This window comes from Pristiophorus japonicus, chromosome 15 (genome assembly GCF_044704955.1).
Source record: "Pristiophorus japonicus isolate sPriJap1 chromosome 15, sPriJap1.hap1, whole genome shotgun sequence".
Classification (NCBI taxonomy): Eukaryota; Metazoa; Chordata; class Chondrichthyes; family Pristiophoridae; genus Pristiophorus; species Pristiophorus japonicus.
This window is the reverse complement of record NC_091991.1, coordinates 185516626-185534251: the sequence shown is the minus strand read 5'-3', so window position 1 is coordinate 185534251 and position 17626 is coordinate 185516626. Positions and strand designations below refer to the sequence as shown.

The following is a 17626-nucleotide window of genomic DNA, read 5'->3' as shown; positions in this document are numbered from 1 at the left end:
GTTACACACTACATGTTTCAACAGGGAAATGATCATTTGAAATAGTGTTTGAAAAAATTTGAATATAAATAGATTTGATTAACTCTTTATATAATGGAGTTTTACTGTGATTGTAATATTTAATAAATGCTGTAAAAAGTCATCATTCACATAGGCATACAATGTGGCCAAGACTAGTGGGAGGCCGGAGGATTGGGAAACTTATAAAAGCCAGCAGAGAACAACTAAAAAAAATGATAGAGGGAAGATAGATTATGAAAGTAAACCAGCACGAAGTATAAAAAGATAGTAAGAGTTTCTACAGGTACAAACGTAGGTCCCCTGCAGTCAGAATCAGGGGAAGTCATAACGGGGAACAAAGTAATGGCAGACCAATTGAACAAGTACTTTGGTTCGGTATTCACTAAGGAGGGCACAAACAATCTTCCGGATATAAAAGGGGTCAGAGGGTCTAGTAAGGAGGAGGAACTGAGGGAAATCTTTATTAGTCGGGAAATTGTGTTGGGGAAATTGATGGGATTGAAGGCCGATAAATCCCCAGGGCCTGATGGACTGCATCCCAGAGTACTTAAGGAGATGGCCTTAGAAATAGCGGATGCATTGACAGTCATTTTCCAACATTCCATTGACTCTGGATCAGTTCCTATGGAGTGGAGGGTAGCCAATGTAACCCCACTTTTTAAAAAAGGAGGGAGAGAGAAAACGGAATTATAGACCGGTCAGCCTGACATCGGTAGTGGGTAAAATGATGGAATCAGTTATTAAGGATGTCATAGCAGCGCATTTGGAAAATGGTGACATGATAGGTCCAAGTCAGCATGGATTTGTGAAAGGGAAATCATGCTTGACAAATCTTCTGGAATTTTTTGAGGATGTTTCCAGTAAATTGGACAAAGGAGAGCCAGTTGATGTGGTATATTTGGACTTTCAGAAGGCTTTCGACAAGGTCCCACACAAGAGATTAATGTGCAAAGTTAAAGCACATGGGATTGGGGGTAGTGTGCTGACGTGGATTGAGAACTGGTTGTCAGACAGGAAGCAAAGAGTAGGAGTAAATGGGTACTTTTCAGAATAGCAGGCAGTGACTAATGGGGTACCGCAAGGTTCTGTGCTGGGGCCCCAGCTGTTTACATTGTACATTAATGATTTGGACGAGGGGATTAAATGTAGTATCTCCAAATTTGCGGATGACACTAAGTTGGGTGGCAATGTGAGCTGCGAGGAGGATGCTATGAGGCTGCAGAGTGACTTGGATAGGTTAGGTAAGTGGGCAAATGAATGGCAGATGAAGTATAATGTGGATAAATGTGATGTTATCCACTTTGGTGGTAAAAACAGAGAGACAGACTATTATCTGAATGGTGACAGATTAGGAAAAGGGAAGGTGCAACGAGACCTGGGTGTCATGGTACATCAGTCATTGAAGGTTGGCATGCAGGTACAGCAGGCGATTAAGAAAGCAAATGGCATGTTGGCCTTCATAGCGAGGGGATTTGAGTACAGGGGCAGGGAGGTGTTGCTACAATTGTACAGGGCCTTGGTGAGGCCACACCTGGAGTATTGTGTACAGTTTTGGTCTCCTAACTTGAGGAAGGACATTCTTGCTATTGAGGGAGTGCAGCGAAGGTTTACCAGACTAATTCCTGGGATGGTGGGACTGACCTATCAAGAAAGACTGGATCAACTGGGCTTGTATTCACTGGAGTTCAGAAGAATGAGAGGGGACCTCATAGAAACGTTTAAAATTCTGACGGGTTTAGACAGGTTAGATGCAGGAAGAATGTTCCCAATGTTGGGGAAGTCCAGAACCAGGGGTCACAGTCTAAGGATAAGGGGTAAGCCATTTAGGACCGAGATGAGGAGAAACTTCTTTACCCAGAGAGTGGTGAACCTGTGGAATTCTCTACCACAAAGTAGTTGAGGCCAATTCACTAAATATATTCAAAAGGGAGTTAGATGAAGTCCTTACTACTCCGGGGATCAAGGGGTATGGCGAGAAAGCAGGAATGGGGTACTGAAGTTTCATGTTCAGCCATGAACTCATTGAATGGTGGTGCAGGCTAGAAGGGCTGAATGGCCTACTCCTGCACCTATTTTCTATGTTTCTACATTTAAAAAAAAGAGTGGCTAAAGTAACTATTGGTCCCCTAGAGGATGATACTGGGGAATTAATAATGGGGAACAGGGAAATGGCAGAGACGTTGAGCAAATATTTTATATTGGTCTTCACGGTAGAAGACACTAAAAACATCCCAACAGTGGATAATCAGGGGGCTATAGGGAGAGAGGAACTTAATACAATCACTATCACGAAAGAAGTCGTATTCGGCAAATTAATGGGATTAAAAGCTGTCAAGTCCCCTGGATCTGATGGCTTACATCCTAGGGTCTTAAGAGAAGTGGCTACAGAGATTGTGGATGCATTGGTTGTAATCTCCCAAAATTCCCTGGATTCTGGGGCGGTCCCAGCGGATTGGAAAACCGCAAATGTAACACCCCTATTTATAAAAGGAGGCAGACAAAAAGCAGGAAACGATAGACCAGTTAGCCTAACATCTGTCGTTGGGGAAAATGCTGGAGTCCATTATTAAGGAGGCAGTAGCAGGACATTTGGAAAAGAATCATTCAATCAAGCAGAGTCAGCATGGTTTTACGAAAGTGAAATCATGTTTGACAAATTTGCTGGAGTTCTTCGAGGATGTAATGAACAGGGTGGATAAAGGGGAAACCAATGGATGTGGTGTATTTGGATTTCCAGAAGGCATTCGATAAGGTGCCACATAAAAGGTTACTGCACAAGATAAAAGTTCACGGGGTTGGGGGTAATATATTAATATGGATAGAGGATTGGTTAACTAACAGAAAACAGAGAGTTGGGATAAATGATTCATTTCCGGTCAGCAAACTAGTGGGGTGCCCCAGGGATCGGTGCTGGGGCCTCAACTATTTACAATCTATATTAATGACTTGGATGAAGGGACTGAGTGTAATGTAGCCAAGTTTGCTGCTGATACAAAGATAGATGGGAAAGCAAATTGTGAGGAGGACACAAAAAATCTGCAAAGGGATATAGACAGGCTAAGTGAGTGGGCAAAAATTTGGCAGATGGAGTATAATGTGGCAAAATGTGAAGTTATCCACTTTGGCAGAAAAAATAGAAAAGCAAATTATAATTTAAATGGAGAAAAATTGCAAAGTGCTGTAGTACAGAGGGACCTGGGGGTCCTTGTGCATGAAACACAAAAAGTTAGTGTGCAGGTACAGCAAGTGATCAGGAAGGCAAATGGAATGTTGGTCTTTATTGCAAGGGGGATAGAGTATAAAAGCAGGGAAGTCCTGCTACAACTGTACAGGGTATTGGTGAGGCCACACCTGGAGTACTGTGTACAGTTTTGGTCTCCGTATTTAAGGAAGGATATACTTGCATTGGAGGTTGTTCAGAGAAGGTTCACTCAGTTGATTCTGGAGATGAGGGCTTGATTTATGAAGATAGTTTGGGCGTATACACATTGGAGTTCAGAAGAATGAGAGGTGATCTTATTGAAACATATAGGATAATGAGGGGGCTCGACAAGGTGGATGCAGAGAGGATATTTCCACTCAGGGGAAACTAAAACTAGGGGACATAGTCTCAGAATAAGGGGCCACCCATTTAAAACTGAGATGAGGAGGAATTTCTTCTCTGAGGGTTGTAAATCTGTGGAATTCTCTGTCCCAGAGAGTTGTGGAGGCTGGGACATTGAATATATTTAAGGTGGAGATAGGCAGATTTTTGAGCGATAAGGGAGTAAAGGGTTCCGGGGAGTGGGCAGGGAAGTGGAGCTGAGTCCATGATCAGATCAGCCATGATCTCATTGAATGGCGGAGCAGGCTCGAGGGGCCAGATGGCCGACTCCTGCTCCTATTTCTTATGTTCTTATATTGTTCTAATCACATCCCTTCTGTCCCCTGCAGAACCTTTTAAATGTGTTTTCAGTGGTAAATCCACTAGCCTCCAGTATAACTTCTAGTTTGGCGTCAAGTATTGGATCCGATACTTCTTCTCCCTCCACTTTGTCAACAATGAATGCCAAAGCAGTTCCATTTTACCCTGCTAGCAATACCGTAGAATCAGTCATTGGTAAGTGCTAATTTAATTCAGTGATCTGTTTGGGCACCTCTAGAGCTCGTGTTTTTGGATTTCTGAACACTATTCCTGGTGGTCAAGAAGTACTGTGTTGACAACAGACCAATCTTGATTTGTACTCTACTGCTAGATCATGGAGTAGTGTTGACTGAACTTCAGAAGCAGTCTCGACATCAAAGCCGAGAGTTCATGTACAACGAGCCCTGCTGGAGGTGCCTGTTGATTGAGGAAAGTAGTGGCTTGGCTGTGACCAACTGTTGAGTCTTCTATCCAATCGTGGCTAGAAGTGGAGGGCAGTGTATTCAGCATGCCACCTGCGATGGGTCAGAGAGTGCACTGTGTGGTGTGGTCCTAAACTGTACGGACCAGAACGATCCCTGCTTTAAAGCATTACCTGTGCTGACTTATCAGCTCTAAGCCAGGATAGCAGCAAGGTGCTATGTGGATCTCCCCATCTGTAGCTAGTGGTTCCTCTTCCTGGTGGCCCTGCTCGAGGTGACTGTGAGAGCCAGTGAGCACAGAATCTGGTTTGGATATGGCCCCATGATCAATATTCTAATATGGATGGCCTCTCAGCAAGTACTGCTTAACTTGGAGATCAGACAGGATCCGGGTACTCTGAGTGGTGTGGGTCTATCGGTGATATCATTATCAAGGCTCACGTAGAGAACGCTTGTTAGAAGAGTGTCATGGCTGCCCATGGAACTATATCTCCGCGTGAGTCAATGCTTTCCAAAGAGGAGGGATGTTGGGAAGAAATTTGAGGGAAATAATGCTGTGTTGAGCGTAATGTTTTGCAACTTTTCAGTGGTACCGGAGCTGAAAACCTATGATGGTCATAAACCTGGCCATTGTAGTGCACCTTCATGTGGCTGTTTGAGGAATGAGAATAGGTTTCCAGCCAAACGAGTGATGCATGGAAAAGACAAGAACTGAAGGTGTACGAGGAAAATGTTCTTTTTAAATTACATAAGATTGCATTACATCGGATATACGGCACAGAAACAGGCCTTTCGGCCGGCGTTTATGCTCCACTCACACCTCCTCCTGCCTTTCCTCATCTAAATCTATCGGCATAACCCTCTATTCCCTTCTCCCTCATGCTTGTCTAGCCTCCCCTTAAATGCATCTCTACTATTGGCTTCCCTACAAGTGGAAACATTCTCTCTGTATCCACTCCATCAAAATCTTTCATAATTTTAAAGACCTCTAATAGATCACGCTCAGCTGCCTTTTTTCAGTAGATTATGAGGGAAGTGAAAGTTATTTGCTGAATATCATTACACTCTCCCCCGTCCTGTGCTTTTGTTAAATTTGTTTGGAACCAGATGCCATTGCTGGTTTGGTTCTTGCATCAAATACCAGAAGTGTATGTGGGGGGGTGGAGGGAGAGAGGATAGTTAGTGACTTGAGATTTGAACAACAAGCAAGTGCATCTTGTTCATTTATAACTAAACGCCTCACGAACGCTGAAAATCCCTGAGAGCTTTGTCTTTCCCTGCAATTCAGAGAATGATTTAATTTTTGCTTTTAATAATAAAGCTCATAAGCACTGAAGCAACTGGGCTGGTGTGTATTCTTGTCATGAAGTGTCGCCTCAAGTTGTTTGATTATCCAAAGCAGTAGCATCAAGAATTTTCCAAAGTAACGGGGCCTTTTTGTTTTCTCCATGCTTGTTGCCTTGTGTCAGATTTCCACACGTGAAGTTCGAGTCCCAGGTGGATTTCTGTGGCCACCTAGTGTTTGAGAGTTCTGTGCTAGCTCAGTGTGAGGGGTTGTGCACGCCTCTGGGAAGTGTCCTCTCCTGGGTATGTGTGCCAGAGGTTTCTTGTTAACTTGGTTTTTTAGTGCAGAGATTCAGTAGAATTGAACAGTAATAAATGATTCGTGAGATATGCAGCAGATAGACGGATTTCACAGGTGTCCGAGGAAAATGTCCAGTTCCTTCCAGCTTTTTGTGGTTTCAGCCATCAAATAAATTAGATTTTTTTTGGTAGTGAAGTGTTATGTTGAGAAATCATTTGGCAGCTGTTATATTAAGCAACAATCATCTGTGTACCATTTAGGGCCTGATAACTGGTCTGTGACCTACACTGAGAGGAAGGGAATGAGCTTGGGTTCCTGCTCCTGATTGCAAGCTTGTCCAGTGAGCGCAGGATCAGCTTTGCTGTAATCTCTCACTTTTTCATCAGCCCCCTCTAGCACCAGTCTACTCACACTCATTGTCTGGGCTCTGGTGAAGAATGTCTACTTGGGCAAGATACTGGAGGACTGCTGCCACCTGTGGAACTGTATCGTAGCATAGGTCAGTGGGATAGGGGAGATATCTGTATCGTTGCATAGTCAGCAGGGCAGGGAGAGGAGAGCTGTCTGGGCAATTTGTCTCCCCATCCCCGAGTACAGGAAATGTATGCAGTGGCTGAAGAACAGGTTCCGTACCTGCCCTCTTAGCCCAGTGTATGATGGGCTTAGACATAGAGCATGAAGATTAAAAAATCCAACTGACTTAAGGAGTGACCTGTTACAGTAAATCCTTGGCTCTCTCCCATCCTCACCAGGCCATGCTGAGTGCGACCAGGACTGAAAAGCAGGAAAGATATGGGTTGTGTATTGGGGCTCCTAACGACGCAGTACTTGTACACCCCTTGTAACAATCGAGTGGAGCCTGTCGCTCCACTTGCCCCACCCAGTTTATTGCCTTCCTGCACATCGAGCTTGAGAAAGCCAGACTTTTGCCGGTTTTTGTTTCTTCGAATTGCCAGGTGGTCATGTGAAAACCAGCTGGTCACACTCCGACTCCTTTACTCACTGACAGGCTTTTACTGAAATATTCTGGGCGAACCTGCTCCCTGTGGACCCTTTCTTTTAGTTTCCTCCCTTGACTTCATTAGATTTATTAGGGTCAGGAGGCAAGAATTCAAATGTGATATTTTGTCTTGTAGCCAAACTTTAAATGGGTAAGCAGAACTAGGATTAAGTGGACAGATCCTTCAGAGAGCAGGCTGAACGGCCTCTTTCTCTCCTACATTTCAGTATTCTGTGACATTCTTATCGTGGATTTGATGAGTAGTAGGAGGCACTTCAACTTATTTTAATATATTTTTGTCCTCCACTCCAAAATAAGCTGATGCAGTGAACTCTTGTCCTTCAGGAAGTTTAGGGGCCTGTGTGGATCATCATAGTAATGAGCAGGCTCGGTGATGATATCGGGCGGGGCCTGTGTGGGTCGCAGTGACGCTGCAGTAATGAGCAGGCTCGGTGATGATAGTGTTAAATAAAGTTGGCTGACTCCAGCCAGCTTCCCATGTGAGGTGTCGGATTGCTCTGGCAGGGCTGCTTGGCTGCTTGGCTGCTGAGAACACGTGATGCAAATTGCTGTGATTAGTCAGTTTGTGAGGAGTGGGGGTGTCTGACTGGAAATGGGTGTGGAGCTTAGGCTGGTGCAGTGACTCAGCAGTCAGAAGGCAGCACGAGTCCTGAACTACACAGTTCATTCCGCCAAGGTGAGGACACATTTATTGTGAGAATTCACAACTTCCTGCAATATCCTTTTTGTACAAAGCTCTCTGTAGCAGTAACGTTCCAGATTACTACAGTGTTGCTGGATATGATTTTCTAATGATCTGTACGGTTAATGAAAGGAGCCTCACTGAGGAAAATAACTACAAGTTGGTCTGAATTTCTGTTTGTTAGCAAGTGACGGTATCTGAGCTGGAACAGATCATGGCGCTGCTATTTGATTGATTGGAGAAATATAAGCAGTTCTGTAATATATGCAGTTTATATTTGGAGCGGTGTGATACAAGCCCACTTGTTTCATTGTAGCCTTTAAATCTAGAGAGGGGTTAGCTCTGTAGTAGTGCTGTCTAAAACAACAAAGTATGTTATAATTGGGTGGAATATATAAAGTTTCATATTCAAGTCTAAAGATATGTTTATCTGTTGAGCCTGCAGCTTCCCTGATGGTTGGGAGTGAAGTCTCTGTCTGTTGAGTCAGCTAATCTCTCGGTGACTGTCTGTGCTGCTGCAATGGGCCGAGCTCGGGGGATGGGAACAGCCCAGTCTAGGTGCTGGAAGTGGTAGGAGGTATCCTCTGATTGTTGGCCTGCGACACTCGCTGCCAAGACTCGCGATTGAATAATGGCCACATGCATGGGCAAGTACTGGGGGCAGGCAACGCCCTTGCAACTGTGCCCCACTGCTGCCTGCAGGAAATGGTTGAAAATAGTCTACAGTATCAACAACCCCAGGTTGCTGATAATTGCTTAGCGAAGGCACTTTATTATTGTACTAGATACCATGCTGCAGTGTAATCCTGCTCATTCTTCCTTTGTGTTCAATCCTTCATCATCTGCTTTTTGGTTATAAATGGAACATCTAAAAATAGCTGGGTCCTTAGTTGTACTTCTGTTCATGCACTAGTATTGCACTAATTGGCCTGTGTTCCCTGTTTAGAAAGCACCTGGTAAGGGAACATACTGGCTCCCAGCTGTGTCCTTTGATAACAGTTGCTATAGGAGCGCACTTTAACCTATAGCGTCAGTGTGGAGCAGACTAATAAACCATAATTTGATGCTGTTGGCAGTGAAAGCACCTCATTTTTGCAATTGAGGTTTCCTCTCAACCGGTTTAAGAATGTTCAAAATAAAAAAATTTGCGTTTGATTTCTATTGGGACAGTTAATGTTTCCCGAGCTGCTTATATCAGGAATAGTGGTTTTTAAAGTCTGAAGGTGCTGGTTCTGTTCCTCGTCCTATGCTGAGTGCAATGATCAGCCAGGAAGATGGAAGGATCCTGCAGTAGCTCTGGGACAGGGAGGGGTAAGCAGCTGGGTTTCCTGCTCCTGATTTGCTGTGCAGTGACCAGACTGGAAGTGCACGTAGGTGAGTGCTGGGTGAAGATAGGAATCATTGTCAAGGCTCACACATGAATAAGGGCAAAATCTTGGATGGTTAACAGGATTGTGGAATTGTACCCCAGCAAGTAGTAGCTGCCTTCATACGAGGGCAGACCACATAGTCCGCATGCCAGATACGAGACTCCCGAAGCAAATGCTTTATGCGGAGCTCCTTCATGGTAAACAAGCCAAAGGTGAGCAGCGGAAGCGTTACAAGGACACCCTCAAAGCCTCCCTGGTAAAGTGCGACATCACCACTGACACCTGGAAGACCCTGGCCGAAGACCGCCCGAAGTGGAGAAAGTGCATCCGGGAGGGTGCTGAACTCTTCAAGTCTCAACGCAAAGAGCGTGAAGAGGTCAAGTGCAGGCAGCAGAAGGAACGCGTGGCAAACCAGCCCCATCCACCCCTTCCCTCGACTAATGTCTGTCCCACCTGTAACAGGGTCTGTGACTTTCGTATTGGACTGTTCAGCCATCAGAGAACTCACTTTGGGAGTCGCAGCAAGTCCTCCTCGATTCCAAGGGACTGCCTATGATGATGATGAGAATGGATAACGTGACAATAAGAGACGGAAATTTGTGAAGGTTGGCCTGGATGAAGAGTTGTATTCTATATACTGACTGCTGATATGTGTCTGCTCCTCTCCTTCTGAAGACGATGACTGTTTTCTGGGCTGTGGTTCCAGTGTCTTGCTAAAGTCACCGTTCTTCAGACCTCTGCCCAATTGGTGCGTGTCACTAGTCTATTTGATTGGGGAAGCCATCATAGCGCGATCAGTCCTATCTTCTCCCAGCATCCATTTGTGCAGACTAGCTCGTGACCAAGCCCCGATTCTCTTTCCTCCTGAGAGCTGAGGCAGATTGTTGATTGTAGATCTGGTCAGATAGGTCATCACAGACCATGAATGGGATCACCTGGTCCGTATGGCTCCATATACCAGACTTCGAGCATCAGGGGAACCTCCTATTGGTGTCACCCCCGAGGAAATGTACCGTCCATCCCTTGAATATCCATTGACCGTATACACTGAAACCATTAACAAGCGGCTCCGAAATGAAAGCAGTGCTTTTTACATTTAATGATTGAATGATCTGCAGAGTTACTTTCTTCGCTTCATTAGTACAAGGTGGCATCATACATGTGAACTGGAACCCCTACCATCAGTTGCAAAACACACTGGTGACTGATGTCCTGCTAAAATGTTGTTGACCTGACCTGTTTTCTATGGTTCTTCAGCTGTGCTTATATTAAAAGGGGGTGAGCGGCTTTTTCTGACATACTGCATTTCCCGATCTTGCTGTGTCGCACATTGTCCAGGCAGTGGAACTGTGTGAGCAGCAGATTCCCAGCTCCGTGCCAGTAGTGCTCTCTCAAACCAGGCACTGGGAGCTGCACAGCATCTGGGTCAACAATGACTTGCTGTTTCCCCACGATGGCACGGCTGAGATTGGTAACTCATCACGGGGAGGGTCAGTGGAAGGAACATAGAACAGGGGCCCCAACACTCCCACATCGGTTCAAACGTTCACATGATTTTGCTTTGCCTGAATAATGACGTTTCCTTTCTTACCCTAGGTTCTGCTTTAGATCTTCATTTTAGTGATGTAAATGTTGCATCTCTTGATAAAGAATTAGAAGATCAAGATACCAGTGACATAGGATTAAAAGGTAATTAACAACAAATCCTCAGAATGGAACCCCGTTACAGGACAAAAGCGGATGGGGGGGGGGGCAAGGCCTCACTGTGGGGTGGTGGGGGGCACAGCCTCGCTGGGGGGGGGGGGAAAGGGGGGGCACGGCCTCACTGGGGGTGGGGGGGGGAGGCACAGCCTCGCTTGGGGGGGGGGGGTAGAGGGGGGGCACAGCCTCGCTTGGGGGGAGAGGGGGGGGCACGGCCTCGCTGGGGGTGGGGGGTGGGAGGCACAGCCTAGCTGGGTGGTGGGGGCCACAGCCTCGCTGGGTGGTGGGGAGGGGGGACATGGCCTCACTGGGGGTGGAAGGCACAGCCTTGCTGGGGGTGGGTGGGGGCACGGCCTCACTGGGTGGTGGGGGCCACAGCCTCGCTGGGGGTGGGGGGGGGTGGCAGGGGCCTGGGGCCTGCCACCCCTCCAGTATCGAGCTTTGCTTTCAGAGGTGCAGCCAGACTCGCTCTTTGCCTAAATTTACCTGTGAGCCCTGACCGTGTCACTTGGCAGGTTATTTGACTGACTGTAGGGGAGTGGATAGCTTGGCCTTCCTCGTATCTCACCACATATCCAGCTCTTGCAGCAGGACTCACTGGCTAATAATAAGCAGCAGGGACTCTGGCTGGTTTTCCTCAGCCCTTCTCCAGGGATGCAGAGACTAATTGTAGCACCCACACTGCCAGCTGTTTTATAAGTTCAGAGAAACTTAACATGACAGATTCCAACTAAAATTTAAATTCCTAACAAAGAGCTTGTAAGAAAGTACTTGCATTTATATTGCATCTTTCATGTATTCAGGACATCCCAAGGTGCTTCACAGCAACAAACTACTTTTGACATATAATCACTGCTGTTTAGTAGGGAAATGCAGCAGGAAATCTGTACAAGATCCCACAAACAGCAGTAATGCATCCCTCAGTACTGCCCCTCCGACAGTGCAGCGCTCCCTCAGTACTGCCCCTCCGACAGTGCGGCGCTCCCTCAGTACTGCCCCTCCCACAGTGCGGCGCTCCCTCAGTACTGCCCCTCCCACAGTGCGGCGCTCCCTCAGTACTGCCCCTCCCACAGTGCGGCGCTCCCTCAGTACTGCCCCTCCCACAGTGCGGCGCTCCCTCAGTACTGCCCCTCCCACAGTGCGGCGCTCCCTCAGTACTGCCCCTCCCACAGTGCGGCGCTCCCTCAGTACTGCCCCTCCCACAGTGCGGCGCTCCCTCAGTGCTGTACTGCAGTGTCAGCCTGGATGATATGCTCAAGTCTCTGGAGTGGGTCTTGAATCTAAAGTCTTCAGGCAAGTATGAAGTCACAATTATTTTTCTTCGATTCACCTCGTGTGTATTTTCAGCAGCCTTTTCTTTTCTCTGACCTTCCATGGCTGTATGTCCAGTAAACCTCAGTCACAGACGTCTCTGCTGCAGGAAACCTTGGCCTGTTGGTGCTCTGTTGGATTGCGAGCAGAAAAACAGAACAGAATGAAGGACAGTTGTACTCACAGGTTTCAGGTCTTCAGCTGAACACTGAGCTGCTTGTGCCCCAGCATCAAATCGAAATGTCCGATCGCAGCGTAAACCTGTGATCCATTACACCTTCCTGCAGGGCAGAGGTGCCTTTTTCAATAGTCTCTTTTATTTTCACAGGTCAGAGGTTATTGGGCAGTTCGGCTCCTGTAAATATTCCAGGATCACTTGCTCGATCTTCATCCTTGCATTCTTCTTCCTCCTTATCCGCCTCTCCACTCGGTTCCCTTTCCCAGTCTTTCCTTTCCTCCAGCATGGCTCCACAGCAGCAGTCCCAGCAGCAATCCAAGTCTGAGCATGCTCTCCTGGGGACCTCCGCCTCCTCGCACAGCTCCTTGGGTAAGTCACCGCAGTCTTTCCCACATTTGTCTTACGCATTTGGACTTGAGTAGTTTTAAATTTAATTTTAATAAATCTGCAAATGAATTGAGGAATTGTAACAGTTCTGCAATTGTATTGTGAGGGATAGGAAACAATGCTGTCTTGTGTAACATGCGCAACAGTGACTAATGAGGAAACCATGGGAACGGCAACACATAAATCAGCATGCATTTATTTTTGGGTATTCAGTGTTACCAAAGCAGGTGTGTCAAATCTCCATTATATTGGTGGGAAATTCCCATTGTCCTTTCAAACTGGGCCTGTGTCTGGAAAGAGCGGCTTGAGGCACACGGTGGCGGGAGAGGGAGCGGAGACAGCAGTGGGGACTCCTGGTGGGGTTACCCGTCTGCTGCTGGTCACACAGGAGCAACTTGAGGCGATGAATTTTCCAGAGTATCGTACAAGAGGCTTGTTGGCTCAAGTTTAATTTTGTGCTTTGGTACCGTGTTCAATATATGAAATGTTTCCACTCTCCGTCCTTTGTTGTATCTGTTCGTTGTTGAGTGTTTTTGCTTCGTTACTGTGATTTGTGCAAGTTCCATTCTCCCTCAGCATGCTGTGAATGATGTGATCCGTCACGGAGGACTGTTACTGTCCCTGGATAACCTTGCTCCTTATTTTCACCCTATTTGAGGTTGTTTTCCCCCTTTTTTAACAAAGTACATGTGAATATAAGTGGGGCTTCAAATCAAATGTATATAAAATACCCACTGCTGATGATCTGGAGCATTAATACTTGAAATGATGTCCCAGGCATGGTTTTCAAGATAAATGTGTTTTTTAAATTAATGACGAGAAATGCTGCTGTTTTACTCAATGTATAATTTTGTCAGCCAATAATTTGGTCCTGCATTCCCTATTTAGTGTGGCCAAGGTAAAATGGGGAAAAGGGTTTGGCTGGTCTAAGTGATGCAGCGGGTTAGTTAGAAAAGACCGTTCATGTTTGCAGCAGCTTGGGACACAGCCAGGACTGAGGGCAGAGGTCACAAGGCCGATTGATGTCGAAAATGGAAAAATGTCATGTTCCAATGGGGGATGATTTTGACTTTGGGGCTGAGTCACAGTGTTGGCACTGCATGCCTAAAGTTCCCAGCGCTAACATCCCACGTGTTGAGCACAACATTCACAGAAAAAAATGAAAGCATACAGATCTCCGTAGCAATACTGAGAACTAGGAGAGAAAGAAACCAAGGAAAAGAGACTGGGCAGGGCCTGAATGCTACTGACTGGGAGAGTTGTCCCCGCAGGTTGGTGTGTGCTCAGTGTTGGCGCTCGAGAATGCTCACTGATGGTTTCAGCATGTCCTCACCAATTTTGCCCCTGCTGCAGTTGGAATGTGCAAAAGAGGCTTGAGCACTCCCAGAGAGGAGGGCGCGTTGCCTGGGACAACTTGTACCAAGCTCCCGATCCAGTCTCGAGCCGCATTGGGCAAGGGTGTGAGCAAGAGGACTTGAGAAAAGGTCAGTGCATCTTAGTGAGTCACACACACCCCTGTCCCTCATTGCTCCAAAATCAAAATTAATAGAAAACTATTCTTTGAAAAGGAATAGAAACTGAGAAAACATGAGTAAGAAAACAGGACAAAAAAGCACAGTGCCCTGAATAGGAAGAACTGAGGGAAGGAATAAATTAGTCAAGAGGCAAAGTCGGGACAGGAATGCTGGAAGCGGATCTGCTTTGGGAACCAGATTTTGTATGATGATTGGACACAAATATGAGAAACTGCATGACATTTTGATGCCCCTCTTCCCCATGCAATTGTGCACTACTGTAATCTGTTTCCCTTCCATTAGGTTTGAATGGTGTTTCTGGAAGCATCTGGGATCACTTTGTTAGTGGGAATTTCTCTCCCAGTCCATCTCCTGTATTCAGCAGCAGTGCCACAACCACCACTGCTGGCTCCAGCAACAATGAGCTCGCCAGAGTGCGTCGAGAACTCGAGGAGGCCAAGCGAAAGATCAAACAGTGGGAAGACTCGTGGCAGCAAGTGAAACAGGTGGGTGCGAAAGAGATGTCTGCAATTTAAAAATGTTCCCTCATTCCTTTCTGCCTCATCCACTCCCCCCCCCCCCCCCCCCCCCTGCCCCCAGCCCACAAGGTAGTGGATATATGCAACAGATCACTGGAAAGTGTAAATTGTAAGCCAGTTGATGCCTTTGCAAAGGAGCTGTGTTAGTACTGATCAAGAAAGGGAGTTGTATGAAAAGACTTGCCTTTTATATAGCGCCTTTCACGACCACAGGACGTCTCAAAGCGCTTTACAGCCAATGAAGTACTTTTGGAGTGCAGTCATTGTTGTAATGTGGGAAACGCAGCAGCCAATTTGCGCACAGCAAGCTCCCACAAACAGCAATGTGATAATGACCAGATAATCTGCTTTTTGTTGTTTTGATTGAGAGATAAATATTGGCCAAGAAACCGGGGAGAATTTCCCTGCTCCTCTTCGAAATAGTGCCCCGAGATCTTTTATGTTCGCCTGAGAGAGCAGACTGGGCCTTGGTTTAACGTCTCATCTGAAAGACAGCAGCTCTGACAGCATCGCACTGGAGTGTCTGCCTAGATTTTTGTGCACAAGTCCCTGGAGTGGGACTTCAACCCACAACGTGCTGACTCAGGCGAGAGTGCTGCCCACTGAGTTGAGATTGTAGATGTGTTAATAGATCTCTTTGATTCACATGGGAGTTGACAAGAATGTGCAGAGATTCTGGGCGGAGTGGGTTGGCCCATACTTGAGGGAGCCATGAGCTCGACGGGCTGAGTGGTCTCCTCTCATTCTAGGTTTTATGCTAAGTTGCTGATCAGTTAATTTTGGATGTGTACTGATTGTATTGTATTACACCAGCTGCATGTGACATTCAGTATCCACTAACAAATGATGGCAAAAACAGGATCATGGGCTACACACAAGGCCATTCCTGCTAACATTACAGTCATCTGGTTTGTAACATTTCCAAGGGTCTCGTTTTGTAATCGCTTTGCATCAGTCAATATTCTAACACATGCAATGTTTCGTATCCCAGATTGATTGGAAAGAGCAGGAGTGCGTGCTGGTTCGCAGACACAGCGTTTCTCAATGATGCAGTCGTATGTGGCCCGTTTACTTCTGAGAATAAATTAATGTCGATAAGAACAGTGCGCCTCTGTGTTTTACCATGCTGTTTCTGTTACCAGGCATGTGATGCATGGCAGAAGGAAGCTCAGGAGGCCAAAGAAAGGGCAAAAGTGGCCGATACTGACCGGCAAGTAGTATTACAGCAGAAGGAGGAAGTGGATAAGCAGCTTAAAAAGCTTCAGGAGGACTTTGATGCTTTATGCCGATCTCCAAATTTTCCCCTTTTAAGAAACTATGGGGATATAGACAAGCTTCCTTTACCAAAGCTTCATTCGATACAAAGTCAATTGCGTGCAGATTTGGACCTTGTAGATGGGGTGAGTTGGAACTTGTGTTTAGCATGTAGGAAATAGAGGAATAGAGTATAACACAGCTATTGTCCCCATCATCACCCTCCACTCCATTTTAAAACCTCTGTTGCATTGTTCAGTTGTGTGTGAAAACACTGCTGACTGCACCCCAGGGAGACCCTGCTTTCACTGCTGGTCTGTGCTGAATTGGCTGATCCCAGCAAAAGGGCACTACAATTGATCATAAGAACATAAAAATTAGGAGCAGCAGTTGGCCATTCTGCCCCTCGAGCCTGCTCCAACATTCAATAAGATCAGGCTGATCTTTGACCTCAACTCCACTTTCCTGCACTATCCCAATATCCCTCGATTCGCTTAATATTTAAAAATCTATCTATTACTGTCTTGAATATACTCAATGACTGAGCCTCCACAACCCTCTGGAGCAGAGAATTCCAAAGATTCATCATCTTTTGAATGAAGAAATTTCTCCCCATCTCAGTCCTAAATGGCTGTCCCCTTATCCTGAGACTGTGACCCCTGGTTCTAGGCTCCCCAGCCCCGGGGAAACATCCTCCCTGCATCTACCCTGTCAAGCCCTGTAATACATATGTTTCAATGAGATCACCTCTCACACTTCTAAACTCTGGAGAATATCGGCCCAGTCTACTCAATCTCTCCTCATAGGACAATCCCCCCCCCCATCCCAGGAATCAGTCTGGTGAACCTTCGTTGCACTCCCTCTAAGGTCAGTATATCCTTCCTTAGGCAAGGAGACCAAAACTGTGCACAATACTCCAGGTGTGGTCTCACCAGGGCCCGATATAATTGCAGTAAGACATCTTTACTCTTATACTCAAATCCTCTTGTAGTAAAGGCCAACATACCATTTGCTTTCTTAATTGCTTGCTGTTAACTTTCAGTGATTGGTGTACAAGGACACCCAGGTCCAACATTTCCCAATCTCTCACCATTTAAAAAATACTCTGCTTTTCTATTTTTCCTACCAAAGTGGATAACTTCACATTTCTCCACATTATATTCCATTTGCCATGTTCTTGCCCACTCACTCAGTCTGTCTATATCCTCTTGAAGCCTCTTCACATCCTCCTCACAACTTACATTCCCACCGAGCTTTGTATCATCAGCAAACTTGGATATATTACATTTGGTCCCCTCATCCAAATCATTGATACAGATTGTGAATAGCTGGGGCCCCAGCACTGATCCTTGTGGTACCCCACTAGTTACAGTCTGCCAACCCGAAAATGACCCGTTTATTCCTATTCTGTGTTCTGTCCTTTAACCAATCCTCAATCCATGCTGGTATATTACCCCCAATCCCATGAGCACTAATTTTGCTTAATAACCTCTTGTGTGGCACCTTATCGAATGCCTTCTGGAAATCTAAATACACCACATCCACTGATTTCCCCCTTATCTATTCTGCCAGTTACAACTTCAAAAAACTCTTTAAAAGATTTGTCAAACCTGATTTAGAACATAGAAAGTTACAGCGCAGGAGGAGGCCATTTCGGCCCATCGTGTCTGCACTGGCCGACAAAGAGCCGCACGGCCTTTGGTCAGCAGCCCTGAAGGTTACATATAAACCTATGAA

General features: G+C 46.1%; 1 protein-coding gene across 3 annotated transcripts in view; it reads left to right on the top strand.

Moving 5' to 3' along the window:
* unkl (unk like zinc finger) overlaps positions 1–17626 on the top strand; it is a 159833-nt gene that overhangs the window by 137984 nt on the left and 4223 nt on the right. For all 3 annotated transcript variants that reach the window (XM_070901478.1, XM_070901477.1, XM_070901479.1), the window contains 5 exons: positions 3955–4120; positions 10602–10694; positions 12346–12564; positions 14400–14602; positions 15778–16035. In XM_070901478.1, the coding sequence (XP_070757579.1) occupies positions 3955–4120; positions 10602–10694; positions 12346–12564; positions 14400–14602; positions 15778–16035 (939 nt within the window). The remainder of the gene's footprint in view (positions 1–3954; positions 4121–10601; positions 10695–12345; positions 12565–14399; positions 14603–15777; positions 16036–17626) is intronic.